Consider the following 14,873-nt stretch of genomic DNA (forward strand, 5'->3'; position numbering starts at 1 on the left):
TGAGTTCTTGTGCCCAAATTGATAATGATCTTTAAAATCTTTACGAGGACTTAGGACGTGACGAGATGGTCAATGAACTAAATCTGCAATAGCCTTAAGTAATAAAGCTGCCTTTCACAGGTGGTCTTCTGAGCACACATACTTTCAACTTACTTTCATGGTCAATGCCATGGTCAAGGTTCATCAAGTATCGTTAAGACTCAGACATTCATAATAAAATGACTGACATTCAATAACGTTATATGCAGCAAGGTCATTAAGTAATCATTATTTCCTTTTCTTTTCATATAGTTAGTGAAATGTTCAGATGGTCCGTAAATAAAAAGGAACTAATTCATTTTTATTTATAGAATACTTGACTATGATAATTCAGAAGAAAATTAGAAGCAGATTTCCAATTATAACCACTTGCTCAATGTTGCTCGATTTCCAAAACTGTACTACTCGTTATTAGTAAATAAGATAAGATCGGTATAATTATAGGATTTCGGGGACGGGGTGTGCTGGGACTGATATTTTTCTATTATTCTGAGTGTTATGATCTCCTTCAGGTATTGTGACGTGTCGTACATCAACTTATACTCACTAAAAGTGCCTGTTTTAAAGGTAAGACAAGCAAGTCTACCACGGAGGTTGGCAGTGGCGGGTTTCATGCCGATTTTTAAATTTTAACCACTAAAAATAAATAATATTAATTAAAATTAAACATGAAACTATTTAATTAATGTCGTCGTTTTGGCCCATTTGGTAGGCTTTCTTCAGAGCTACAAAAACTAGATAAAATATCGATTAGTATCATATAAATATATAGAATGAATGTATTTGGGTTATATTTAAAGTATAAATGAATATTGAAAATAAAATTATATAGACAAAGAAATTATTTTCTATTAGGAGTAAACTTTTATAGATATATATTTACGTTTTTAAAAATAAATAAGTATCCTAGAAAATTGAGGCTACTTTTATACGATAGAAACGAGGAAACGTTTTTACGATCTAATTCATACTGTCAAAGAACCACATTTTGGACTTTATTTGATTATCCGTTTTCGAACCACACAAGAGATCGAGTAAGTAAACTTTGCAATTTATATCTCAATTTCCTTAGACTATAAATTTGAAAAATACCTCCTAGTTTATACTGTCTTGATATATGTTTGTATTATTTTAATCAAAAAGTGGAGCAAAGTATATGGGTAAGTTCGAAGCATTTGCAGAAGTTTTTTAAATTGATTAAAACGTACTACTAAAAAGGTATAGGAATAAAAGAAAAATTGCTCCTTTGAAACTTCTATGAAAAAGACAAATTTTCCTTTTCTTTAACTTGATATACATTTTTAAATTATTTGAAATTAGTATTGTACTAAAAGGATAATGATCATTGAAAAAATCAGTCCATAAAGTATATGTATCCATATAAAAATATCGATGAGGTAGTGAGTACAATTAATAGTATAGTAAATTAAGACTAAGAAATACATAAATAATTAAATTAACATTTGCTTCTCAATCACTGATAGCATTTGAACAACTCGGTCCTCACACTTATCTTCATATTTCGAGGAGAAGGAATTCAACAATGGAGGTTTAATAAACGTTGTTTAAGAGAGGATAACAGGAGGAGGAATGATAAATACCCGATAACCTAAGATGATTGTTTCACCTAACTTCGCACCCACCATTAGGAAGGTTTATTTCTCCTCTTCCCCTCCCAGTCCTTTCACGCCCTTCACCACCACACTCAGCAATACGAAACGTCATTAGAATGGTGTTATCTCTTAGGAAGCAGGACTATCTCAAAATAATTAATCACAGGATAATATTGCCGATGCAATCTCGGATTTAGTTGCAATCTTGGATTTTCTACTGTCTTTGCAATGTCAAAAAGATCTGAATATGTGATGTAAACAATTTGAAATATTTAACTGACGTATATCAAAATTAAAAATTAACTGCTGCCTTGAATCTACAACCATTATTCAAAATCTGGAAGCTGACTCTGTGTAATGATTGTTAGAAGAGTGACGGTCAAGAAAGGTACAGAAATAATAGAATAACTATTTATTAGAAACCGATACCCCACTTTACAGGGATTCGAAGAAGAATTGATTATTGTTTCTGGACTCAACCCTGAAAAATTAGACTAAACTTCGCTAACTAATACATGGATAGGCCACTTTGACATTGCAATAACGATATGTAATTAATATATTTTCTAAGATGAAGAAACAGACTAATGTCAGAGGCTATCTTAGGAGATGGAGAAGAAAAGAAACATCGTAACTACAACCTAAAGACACATCTATCACAGTTCGGAAAGATGCGTACAATGATACCCAATATAAGAACCTTCAAGATTAACGAAGGACAACAGAAAGCCTAGAAGATAACGATTCTGTAGCTAGAAGAAGAGCATTAGGCACGGCTAGATGAGAACAATGCAGCAACTGATTTAGCAGATACCTTCGGAGGACCAGTGACGCCACCACACCTATTATAAACTCTTCTGTAATCGAGGTTTCAACACTCGGCGGGCAAATCGAATCGGCATTGGTATCGCATACATTAGTTCACCGGTCAATGTCATCACACACATTCATGATCACAACACTGCAAAGAGACACTTTCAATTCATATCAACAATGGTTTTTATTTCCTTAGAACCTATATTAATCATTGAATCAATACCTACCCCATTCATAAGCAAAGACATCACGCTATGGGATAACATCCCTAGTTTCAAAACAGACCTTCACTAATGCAACAGTAGCGCAGCACACCTTAGATAAACAGGGTATGTTGGTCAGGCATTCAAAATAATAAGCAGCACCATAAATATCTTAATATAAATTTAAATATTTTTCTCCTAATCAATCCTATACCATTCGTAATTTAATAACGATAGAAATAATTAATCCAGTGTTGTAGTGGTCTTATATCATTCCTTTCAACAATTTTATCCATACTTTTTTCATGTAATTACAAGATCATAAACTGCTTAAGGTAGTTCGATCACAACTAAACCATTATACCAACTAATTTAGACAAGAATTTAAATAGAACTTTTCCATTCTATAAAGGCGATAGTAAATTTCATAAAGATTCTAAAGAATCAGGTAAAGATAAAAAAAAAAAATTCAAAAAAATTTCGTGTTGTATTAACACTTTCATACTGGATTACACCAAAGTGTTGTCACGTGAAAACCAAACGTTATTTGGCGGTGACAACACGTTAGTGTCATGCATCGCCATATCGTTTATTTTTTATATCTCTTGAACGCAGGAGCTATGTTAAAGCCCGATTTTGGCATTTTCAATTCAGGTTTTTGTCGACCACGGACGCGTTTTTTATAAAAAAAAAAAAAAAATAGAGTTTACATAGTTAAGTTAAAAATAAATCGAACATGCGGATGTCCCTTCGTTAAAAATGTCAATAACCCGGAGAAAAAAAGACAGTGTCATATTTTCCTAACTTAACAGTAATGAAAAATGAATGTTAAGTTAGGAAGTTAAAAGTTAACTGCCAGGTGGGAATTGAACCCACGACGTTCCGAACCGAGCGCATTGGGACCTGTGCCCCAACCCGCACGGCCATCACGCCTCTTATCTATACCGTAGTAAAATACTGTTTTGGGAAAGTGAACCCCGTTTTCACAGAAATAATCTTTAAAACCACCAACCCAAAAATATAATGTAAAATAAACCTCAAGGGTAGAGAATCCTTCAATTTCTATAATTGCATAACTCCGTTTAATTAAGCGTAAAGTATGCAGTTTTCTAAAAACTATAATGTGATGAAACGCTGATTTTTCAGTATAATTTTTATTTGGGAAATTTTAAACATTTATTTTTAAAAAAATTATTAATTTATTACAATAAATAACTCATACATGAACTGGAAACTAACATTTGTACGTTAAATTAGCTGAAAGCCAAGAGTGCACAAGTTAGAAATATAGAAATCAGTTCCCTCTTTCCCTAGTTCAAGAGGAACACTGCACCAGCTATGCGTGTTGCATCTGTCAGAATGAAGGCGTTCCGTATCTGTTGATTTACTGAATCTAAAACTTTATTTATTTATTTCTTTTTTTAATAATGTAAAAAGAGGGAGTGAAATTAACCACCGCTGCCTCTGGATAAAGCAAAAACAGTTCTGTGGAGGAACCTAGGAGGAATCCGTGCATTACATTTCCTTCAAAGGAAAACATGAACTGATATTTCCCTCCGAATAAAAGAGTAATTAATATTTTATTTTTTAAATCTAGTAATTTCCCTTCCAATTGGTCTAGGAAATAGTCATCTATACCTCTGAGTAAAGTAAATATAGTTAAATAAAAATTTATGAGAGTGCTGAATTGGTAAAAAATTAACATAGTTCTCTATATATCCAATCTACAGATATAAAAGCTGGATTTGGGCGACCTCATTGTGTTTAATTATTGCACAAAATACAGTAAATGGTATATATAGTAAATAAATGGTAAATATTGAAACCGTTCATATCAAATTGGAATAAAAAATTAACTATTCTTCCAAATCAGCATACCATAAGCGTACAATATAATGATAACTCAGACTAATATACACAACGATATTTAAACATCAAATTAGATCTCGAATTATTTATATATTTGATTCTTCCTCCAGTCCTAGGGATACCCTAACAGAAGTGATTTTGAAGGAATAAAAACGAAAATGTTCGCGATTCATCATCAACGAAAGTTGCTAATTTCGGAACGGATTTTGATAAAAGTGCCAATTCTAACTGTTGTCGAATTATGTAAAAGAATCGTTATTTATTTTTAAAATTCACAGCGCGTTTCCTACTAAACTCATTACCGTAAAATACCTTTATCTTTAAATAATTATCCATTTTTTTTACAATCATATGCTGTTTTATATTATTTGATGAAAGCGTGAAAATATTAGTTCCCATTTGCAATAAAAATTATGAAAAAAGTTAAGCATAAAATTAGTTACCCCACAGATCATTTAAATTGAATATTTTTTAACAAAGCTATCTTCTATCTTCACGAAAAAAATCTTCGAGAAATAAAATAGAAAGCGTTTTAACTAAATTCTATCTGAAAAATATCTACAAAAATATAAGTGCATAAATTTTCATAAACTACACAGTGGACTTCATAACTTATTTTAATAAAATTATTAACTTTTATTTTTATTAACGAATATAATTCCAACTTCGATTTACCCACATCATTTATTATCATCGTGAGATTACAATAGTGATGAGTTCTATTCAGTTTTTTTACAACATACTTTTTTTTAAAAAAGATTAATATCAATAAATTAATGTTATAATTTAAATTATTTCAAAATGTGAGAGCTATCAGACATTTCTTTAAACCAAAATCTAGAGATTGGGCATAATTAAATCACGGACCCATCGGAATTTCTAATATTTAAGAATACGAATTTTTCACTAACTCTAGTCCCCACAATAACCGTAAAATTCCTTATGTTACTGATACAGAAGATCCAGTAATCTTGCTTTCGTAATGTAAGCCCTGATGATTCCACTCGGAGTCTTAAAAATAAAATAATTACATGATATCGTTCCTTGCACTAATACATACAGTTAGGCTGCTTCTATCATAAGTCATTTGTTAAGCATATATTTTATTGTTTGATAAAAAGTTTAATCAATTGTCCAGATCCTTCGTTTATAGAACAAAAAAAAATTAATTGGACACCATCTTATCAATCAAGAAATAAAAACAGAGGTTGTTAACATTCTTGCTGTAGTACTAACACACCACACCCAGAAGGTTTGGCCTTGTTTTTGGGGTCAAAGGAAACCGTTCCCAAATCATGTCTTCATTGTATAATAAAAAATCATGGGACAAAAACTAATTGAGGTTTTAAAACACCATTAGCGAGAATACAATGTCACTAATTGTCTAAAATTATTAATCGCTAGAAAACGACTGCATTAGAATGAAATTGTTATGATAATGACAGAACGGGAGGATAAGAAAAATGTTATGAGGCAGTCATTTCAAACAAACGGGGAAGGGTAGGTTACCTAATAAGGGAAAAGGGTATACGTATTATCTAGGTCATACTACCGGTATAGTAAAGTAATTTATTATTACTTTGTTTGATAACTAAAAGTTATACATTTGTTTTTTAATTATTTCATATTTTAAACGTAATAAACAAGCGTTAGTAAAACAATAACGTCAAGTTTCTCTAAGTTTCTAAGTTTCTCCTAAATTCAAAGATCAAAAACATAGTTATATAGCAAATACTTAATCTTCGGAATAACACCATCAAAGATTTTAAAATAATATCTTCGTTGGCTGTAATAATATTTATCAAATTGAACCCACATACACAAAGGAACCAACCAACTTTTTTTTCTTTTGTTTCTTGTAGTGTTTTCTCAGTTATATCTATATTTATTTTTTTCTTTTCCCAACAAAACCACAGTTTATCTACACCTAATGGTAATACACAGAAGGAGGTGCTTGACTTCAGGTTTATGTTGTGAAATAATGAAAGATTTAGTTCATAAGACAATTATACAAAAATCACGGTTGGTTCATTATTGCATTGAGGGTTCAATTAGCCCACCAAAACAGTTTAGTAATAATAGTCAGTGTAAATGGATTCATATTAAATTCAGAAATTGATGTTTTTAAAAATATTTAAGCATGGAAGTCACTGTCTTGATGCTGAGGTTCGAGTATACCGAAACAACAACCCTGGAGCATTCAGAGAGCAAGGAAGAGTAGGGCTTCTAAAAAGACCACGAATGGGTAATAAACGATTAATTTATGAATGTAACATTGAAATATCGAAGATTAGGAGATCTGCAAACAGCATAAATACATTCATTCACTTGGTACGTAGATGCAAATATTAGGGTGTCAGAGAATCAACTAAAGAAAGAAACGCCCAATCAATATGATATTAATTTCGGTAATTGTTGGCGCGAGAGCATGAGAAAAACCAAGGCGACTACTTAATCATTGAACAGATCTCGAATCGTTGGCCAGATATTTCTTGTACGCATTTTAGCAGAGTTAAAGTTTGGAGGTGGAGTTACCTTCAAATTGACATGAGGATTTTCGTGTGGTTTCCAGGCCTTCCATAATCAAACACAATATATAGTAGCTATTTCCATACAAAGTAAATTAACTTCCCTAAAACAAGAAAGAATGGATTGCTTAACACGAAGCATGCCAAATAAATTTGTTATTCCGAAAATACAAAAACATGGACCTAAGTGATCTTTTTACATACATTTAGTACAAATAGCCCAGAGATGTCATTGCAGGTAACCTATCTATGCAACTTATTGATTTGCATAATTAGTTTTCGGCGAGGGTAAAATAATAGATGCATTCATTCTGCTACATATACCAATTAACATTTTCAAAACAACAGCACCTTCATCTTCACTTCCATCCATTAGGACTTTCTGGTAGGGTGGGTTCCACCTTTTACCACAGGTACCACGATTGACATGCTCTGGCTCGATTAACATCTTCCAACCGTACACGAATGCTTCGAAGAATCTCTTTCTTTATGAGGAGAGGGAAGTTACTCCCAGCTACCACAAAATGCATATATTTCTCCAGAATGTGTCTCTTAGGAAGCCAGACTCGGTAAAGATCTCGATTACCATCACGCCCGTTTCTGGAACGCTTGTTGAAGGTATAATGTCTACTCCCTTAATAAAATTCTGAATTTTGGCACGAAAGCTCTCGTAATAACTTGCGAGACACAAAAATTATCTTTTTCCCAACATTTGGACTGAACGTTAGAAAATAGTGTCTCAAGATCGCTCTTTTAGAGATTTCGGCCACCGTCCGTTCCATTGCTAAATAGATTACGTCTACACCTGTTGGGTCCATCTAGACTCCTCATACGGAGAGGTTCCAAATGCCGATATTCCTCTGTAAGCTATAAACCATAGCTTCTTATGGCAGAATGGAGTCGAGAGATACACATACTACTAAGACTTGTACCGCTTCGCGAGATACAGTCCAGTCCAGTAGGATTTAGTTACCTACAACACTACCGTTTTCTGTATCTTCGCCTACAGAACTTGTGTTTTTGCAAGAAGTTTCGGTTCCAAGAGGAATGAGAGAATAGCAGATATTAAAGATATTATTCTAAATACTCGATGGCTGCACACCCAAGAATAGAATACCCAAGAATGGAAAAGACACAAACGGATGGATTGGACACAGACAGTTGAGAGTGTTAAGGGAAGCCTCATGCATCAGTGGAGCTAGTAAATAATTAATAATAATTATTTAATAATAATTAAACCACATCGGCGTTTCAGCTCTGATACCCCGTAATTCTGAAAATTAAAACTTCATTCTTTGGACATCTTGTAAGAATTCTCTAAGAAACAATCAAATAGGTGTCCTACAAAATGATTATTGTACTGATTTTTTATGATTTCTACAAGTATTAAAATTACATTTATGATTTTATTAGTTTTGTGAGATAACACTAGTAATTCATTCTAGCAGAAGTAAATTTTTAATATCATATTTTTAATAAAATGGGTTACCTTAAACATTTACATATGATAAAATAAGAGTTTAAATTACATTTTAAGGTCCATCAAGGCCAAGTTTCAAGGTGTAAGAGGCACTATCACAAAAGATAAACATAACAAGTTATGATTTCAGGTACAGCAATAAAAATGAGGTATAAATGTCAAAGTCCATACAGAAGAATCGGCAACAGGTGCTATTATTTGAGTGAAGACAAATTGCCCTGGCGTGATTCTCAGTTTGCTTGTAATGACCTAAACCATGGCTACCTAGCGAAATTGGATAAAAATTGGAAGGATAGAAAGTTAAGAAATTTTCTAAACAGATCAAAAGGTAAGAACTTTATTTAGAATTCCTAGCTTCTGCTCTTAATGCTGACTTAAAAAAAAAACAACCTAATCTTCCACTAGCGCAACAATACATTTGGATAACAAGGGTATTACAAATTTTCAGTTTACGAATATACATTACAAGTTTAAGAAACCTTGATTTATATCCCATATTTCTAGACCTATAATGGTATTGCAGACCAAAATGAAAGATGGATTGGAAGCAGCTTTGATGACCGGAGCCAAAAATGGATATGGGCAAAAGGAGGAGAAGCACTTAGGTATCGAGGATTTTCTCAAAAAAGACCACATGAAAACTACAGGTGGCGTTGTGCCATTATGAATCCAACTATATTTTTCAGGTAAATATTTCATCAAAAAAAATAATTGAACTTACTTTAGCAGAAAAATCAATTGACATTTTTATATAGCCATAAAAATCTTTGTGTGTAACAAATAAGGTATGTACTGAATGGTATTAAGAAAATAAACATAAAATTTTCTTTTAATTATAATACTATACATATATCATAAAATCAACAGGTGAATAGAATGCAGTTGTGAATGGTATAATGTAAATTAAACTTTATATCTTATATACCAACATTTCGCCCAAAATAGCTGGGCTTCATCAGGGGTAAATAGGCTACCCTCCCAGTTTTAATCCATATCTGATATATTTTCTTCACTATTATTATTGTTTTTTTATCATGTATTATATTATTGTACTTTTATTTATATTTTACAATTTGTAGCTCTTTTCCACAATATATCACATTCTGTAAACTGTATAATCTGTCTTCATTGTATGATCTCTCAGTTAATTTTATTATCTATTTGTTAACTGCAGTTATATTCTCTTCTATATATATCATATTTATAATCTTACCTAGTTATTTTATATTAAAGATTGAATATGTTTTTCCTCAGGTCTATATAATTCATTATTATTCAATTTTATAAAACTTTCTTAATCTCCTTCAATTCTTATTTTTACATTTTGATCAGCTAATTATAATCTTATTATAACACCTTTTTTCTGATTGTTTAAATGCTACGCACCATACTTAAATGTAATGGCACTTGTAACCATTATCCTCCACCACCCTCCCTACATTCAAATTTTGGTTTCCAACTAATTTCCACAAGTAAGGTTATTATCTTCTTGTATTATTTATTAATTTCTGAATTTTCCAATGTTTAACTATTTTCTTCATTCATTTTTTATTGCACCCTACTTACACTTAATTTATTTTCTCACTCTTCTTTTTTTTTGTATCATGTTTATTATTACTTTTATTAATTAGTTTCCTCTAAATATTACTCCAGGGGTACTTTTTCTATTCCATTATTCATTATTCTATTTGTTTTTAATATTTACTCTTTTAATTTTCTTCGTTATTTTTGATAAGTATATGAATCTTTAAATATAACTTACTATGTATATTGTAATAGTCCCACCATACATTATAATGTTTGAATATTGTCTTAATTAGCCCTTAAGAAGAACTGTGAGGTGGGGCCAAATGTTGGCTTATAACAAATACCTTTTTTGACCATCACCCCAACAATCTTTCTTCATTATACTGTATTTCAATCTATAGACACATTCCACAGATTAGGACATCAAAACATGAAATATATCACTTCAAGATTCTGCATAGTAAACCTGCAGCCCCTATGATGCTTGAATTGATGAAACTACGCCCCTTAGTTATTATCTGACCTTGTCATAAATCTTTTGTTTTAGTAACATTCCAAAAATAATCTGATTACAATTCCTGTTCCACATTTCATTATATTTATAAAATGAACTACTAGCCTACTATAACTAGGGAGAGGATTTTGGGGCTGATTTACTTCACCAGTATTCCTGTTTAGTTGCAGAGGATCACTGGTACCAAGTTTCATTTCTTTTTTGTTAACCCCTACCTAGTCATACCTGACACATGGGGAAGGGAGGGGTTATCCTATATGTAACAAGGGTGGGAGGGTTAAGTTTTTACTTTGTGTACAAGATAAAGTACACTACAAGATAAAATTCAGCCCGCCCTAGATGGGATAGGACTGATGCAACTGCAGTTTGAAAGTTGCAAAAGTGATGCCTCAACTCACTCGGCTACAACGGCTAACCCAAATTTCATCTAACATAAGATTACAAGTGTTAGACTTATTTGTGACAATATTTTGGATAAAATTTTGTGAATATTTATTAATTTGTCCCTCCCACCAAAAACATAAAATAAAAAAGTCTACTATGTAAAAATACCTTAAATTAAAAAAAAAAAAAAAAAAGGAAGAGATGAATTAAGACATCTTAATAAATATGTCAAGAATTTAGGAAATCACCATACTTTAAAAGAAGGATGTGTAGGGTATAGAATGTAGGTAGTGTCAAGTGTATTTAAGAATGAAATGGAGCATATTTCTAGTAACAGGAATACTTTTCAGGTGGAGTACACGGAGCTGCCTAGCAACAAAAAAATATATCTGTGAAATTCCGATTCAAATTTTAGGAGGAGTGAACGAAAGTATTAAAAGAAAACATTTAAAAGGAGGAAAGAATAGAAGAATCAGTCATCGAAAAAAATATCAATCAGCACTGTCGAACCAATTAAATTAAATTCAATATTTTCTGTTTAAAAAAATGTTTAAGTACAAAATAATTATTTATATTTTTTTACATTTGCCAAGTAGTCAAGTAAATTACTAATCACAAAATATTGTTTTTAAAGTAGTTATGTTAATTTATTTATCTACTCAATACAAAAAAGTATTATTTTGTAACTATTCAAGTTTACAAACAAAACTAATGTTATAAATTATATTTTAAGTAGCCATGTAAAATTGTTAATTAAGCTAAGACTAACTTATAGCAATGCATACAAATAAATTGAAAAAAAAACGAATTGTTTGTCAAGTATATGAAAGTAATCTTTAAATAATAAGAAAAAAATTTATTATTATTTATTTAATTATACTACTTAAGGTAAGTACTTTCCTTGTCAAACCAAAGTACTTAATTATTTTTCAGAACAACCTAATTTAAAATAATTCTTGAATAATATTTTTCACACCTTAAAAAAAGCCTTTGATTTATGTTTTTCCTTAATTTCATCCTCCATCATCAGTTTCTGTATAACAATACTAATCCACCCAATAAACTCAATCAAATAAAATTAAATTCAAAGAACAATAAGTATAATCTGAGATACCTCAAATAAGTTAACAATCAAGTTAAAAACTAAAGAAATAATTAATTATAAACATATTATTATTCAGGATTATAAAATCTATTCAAGACAGCAATAGCCAGCATAATTTTTAGTAAGAAGAAATTGAACCAGCCATTTCATTTTCTCTCTTACAAAAAAATGTAATAAAGTAAAAATATATACAAGCATATGATATTGAAGAACTACATGGTACCAGAATTCTTCTTATATACCAATCCAAATATGTTAAAATTTATTTTAACAAAAAGTTTTAAAATTTAAAAATTCATAGAAGATAAAATGCTTCAAATCATATTTAATCCGTAGACTTTTAAAATAAAAATTTTAACTTTTAATTCTTGAAAACAGAAGTTATTTTATTATAAGAATATAAAAACCATTTTTTTTTTTTTTTTTTTAGAATTATATGTTAGCCGTTTATTTTGAAAGTTTTAATATAGTTCATAAGGCTAAATACAAGTTCTTATTTTCCTCTTTTATAAAGACAATAAGAGCAACACCATGAGCATATAAAAACATTTATTTATTTCACGAATTATAACAAGAACATACATATTTTCTTTTTTTTAATGGTACTTCAATTCTTCACCATGTAGAGCACACAAATAAATAACTCACTTACCTTAATGTAAGTACAAAGAGCATCACCTTTCAGAACATCAGAGCCCTTTTCTGTATACAGCTTCACCTTCATCTTCCCAGAATCTGGATCTTTCATTACAAGGCCACATTTTTGCATTACATCAACAAACTCTGTTTCAGTAATGTCTAACGGTAAGTTGCTAACATAAACTTTATTGTTAGTTTCATCAGAGACATCAAACCAAGCTGTAAGAAAAATAAATTCAAATTATCAAAAGATGTCAAGATACTCTTTTATTCAAAGTTTATTATGGAATGTAAGGATTTAAATAAGGAAACCTACACAACTTATACTAAATGTATGCTAATGTAAACAGACAAATTTAAAAAAAAGTTGCTAAAACTTTTTCATAAAACAACAGAAAAAGGAATTAATTTTGTTTTTAAGAAAAAATCTATCAGATAATACTTATGAACAATCAACCCAAGGATAAGTAGGCATATAACATTTCTTTTTGATCTGTGAAATTTTTATAAGATTTATCTAAAACATTTCATTTAGAAAATTGTTAACCAAAGTAAAATATTTAAATATCAACCAATATGAATGAAAGCTATTAAAGCGGTACATGAATATAAAATATGAAAATTCAATAACAGATAAAAACAAAACAATCAACATCATCTTAAAAATGAGATCAGTAAAGGGATTACTGAACCTAATTTTTCAGATAAAAATCAATACCTACTAAAATATTTTTAAAAACATGAGTGCCATGGTTATAGGTTTCCAATAAATTTATCAAAAGTTCTTATTTCATCATCATCAAATAAGTCTCCGTCGCATCAAGACATCCCTTCCATTTCTGTTTAGTGTAAGGGTCTGTCAAGCTCTTGTTTCCAGACACTCCTGTGCATCAGCTTCAACCCCATGGCACATCTCAGATGTGTCCATCCTCTTTTCCTTTTTCATCTACATACCCAAACAATAATTCCTTAGTGAGGGAGCCACTCCCCATTCTTGTGACATGTAGCCCATAACAAAGCAAGACAGCCCACAGCAGTTTTGAATCTTATATATTGTTTCACATCCAGTTCTTGGTAGATTTGGTAAAGTTCTGCACTGTGCCTCAGCCTTGTTTTATACAGAGAAATTTTTGTGTTTCTCAACAGCAAATGGTTTCTCAGTATTTTTGCCAGACCAAAATAACACCTATTTGCTGCGGTAATCCGTATCTATACCTCTGAGCTCGACTCATAGTCCACACAAACTAGAGACCTTAGATACACAAATGTATTAACACTTTCAAATATGTAACCTCTAAATGTAACAGTGGGTGGTGGTGGCCTTGAGGGTCAGCAAGCATACGTTTGGTCTTTGCCTGGTTGATTCAAAGATCATGTTATGCCCTGCTGCCTCTATTACTAGATAGCCCCTTTCCAAGACCCTCTATGATCTGACTACAATATCTCTATCATCAGCATAGGCTATATTTTTAATTGACTTAACTGACTTTAATTGACAATCGTATCATTTCTTTGCACACCAGAGTAACTTATTTCCTTTTCTAGTGGTAGGTTAACAGAAGGCATGATAAGCCAGCTCCTTGTCGCAGGTGTCATGACGGGTCCTTGTGGTCATGAATGTTTCCGACAGCTCTACCTATATTCTAACTTGACCCATTCCTATCATGAATAGCTCTATAAGATAGATCAATTGAAGAGGAATATTCATTTCTTCCATTGACTGGTATCACTAAAGTTTATGAAGAAGTGATGGGTGTTGTATTTCCGTGTTCTTTCAAGCAGGGTCCTCAAAGTAAAGATTTGGTCTGTTGATATTCCTATCTCAATGTCTCTCTCTCTCTCTGCATAAAGAAGCAGCTTCTAATATATGATATTAGAAAGTACCTTATATGTGCAGCTAAGAAGAGTTATCCCACGATAATTATTGCAATTCATATTATCTCTTTTTTTATGGAGGGGAATGATACCATTCTTCAAGAATATTCTTGGTTATCCCAATCCTTTGCAGGTCAGGAATAACTCTGAGTAACATATTGTCCTCAGCCTTCGACAGTCCTGCAGCTATGCTGTCTGATCCTGGGGGCTCTAGTGTTTTTTTAGTTTTTTAAAGATTCTATTTACAAACATGTAATTATACAAATGAAAACTATCATATA

At 31.3% G+C, this 14,873-nt stretch overlaps 2 protein-coding genes across 2 annotated transcripts in view; one reads left to right on the forward strand and one right to left on the reverse strand.

Annotated features, from left to right (window-relative positions):
- LOC106689765 (lithostathine-1) overlaps positions 1-11,919 on the forward strand; it is a 68,525-nt gene extending 56,606 nt beyond the window's left edge. The window contains exons 2-4 of the mRNA XM_014434925.3: positions 8,679-8,876; positions 9,072-9,234; positions 11,324-11,919. Of these exons, the coding sequence (XP_014290411.1) occupies positions 8,679-8,876; positions 9,072-9,234; positions 11,324-11,495 (533 nt within the window). The 3' untranslated portion in view covers positions 11,496-11,919. The remainder of the gene's footprint in view (positions 1-8,678; positions 8,877-9,071; positions 9,235-11,323) is intronic.
- Positions 1-14,873, reverse strand: part of barc (RRM1_TatSF1_like and RRM2_TatSF1_like domain-containing protein barc) — a 140,274-nt gene that overhangs the window by 121,854 nt on the left and 3,547 nt on the right. Inside the window, exon 5 of the mRNA XM_014434924.3 lies at positions 12,731-12,936. Within this exon, the coding sequence (XP_014290410.1) occupies positions 12,731-12,936 (206 nt within the window). The remainder of the gene's footprint in view (positions 1-12,730; positions 12,937-14,873) is intronic.

Source organism: Halyomorpha halys, unplaced genomic scaffold, assembly GCF_000696795.3.
Source record: "Halyomorpha halys isolate HHAL.00 unplaced genomic scaffold, Hhal_1.1 Scaffold1462.1, whole genome shotgun sequence".
Classification (NCBI taxonomy): Eukaryota; Metazoa; Arthropoda; class Insecta; order Hemiptera; family Pentatomidae; genus Halyomorpha; species Halyomorpha halys.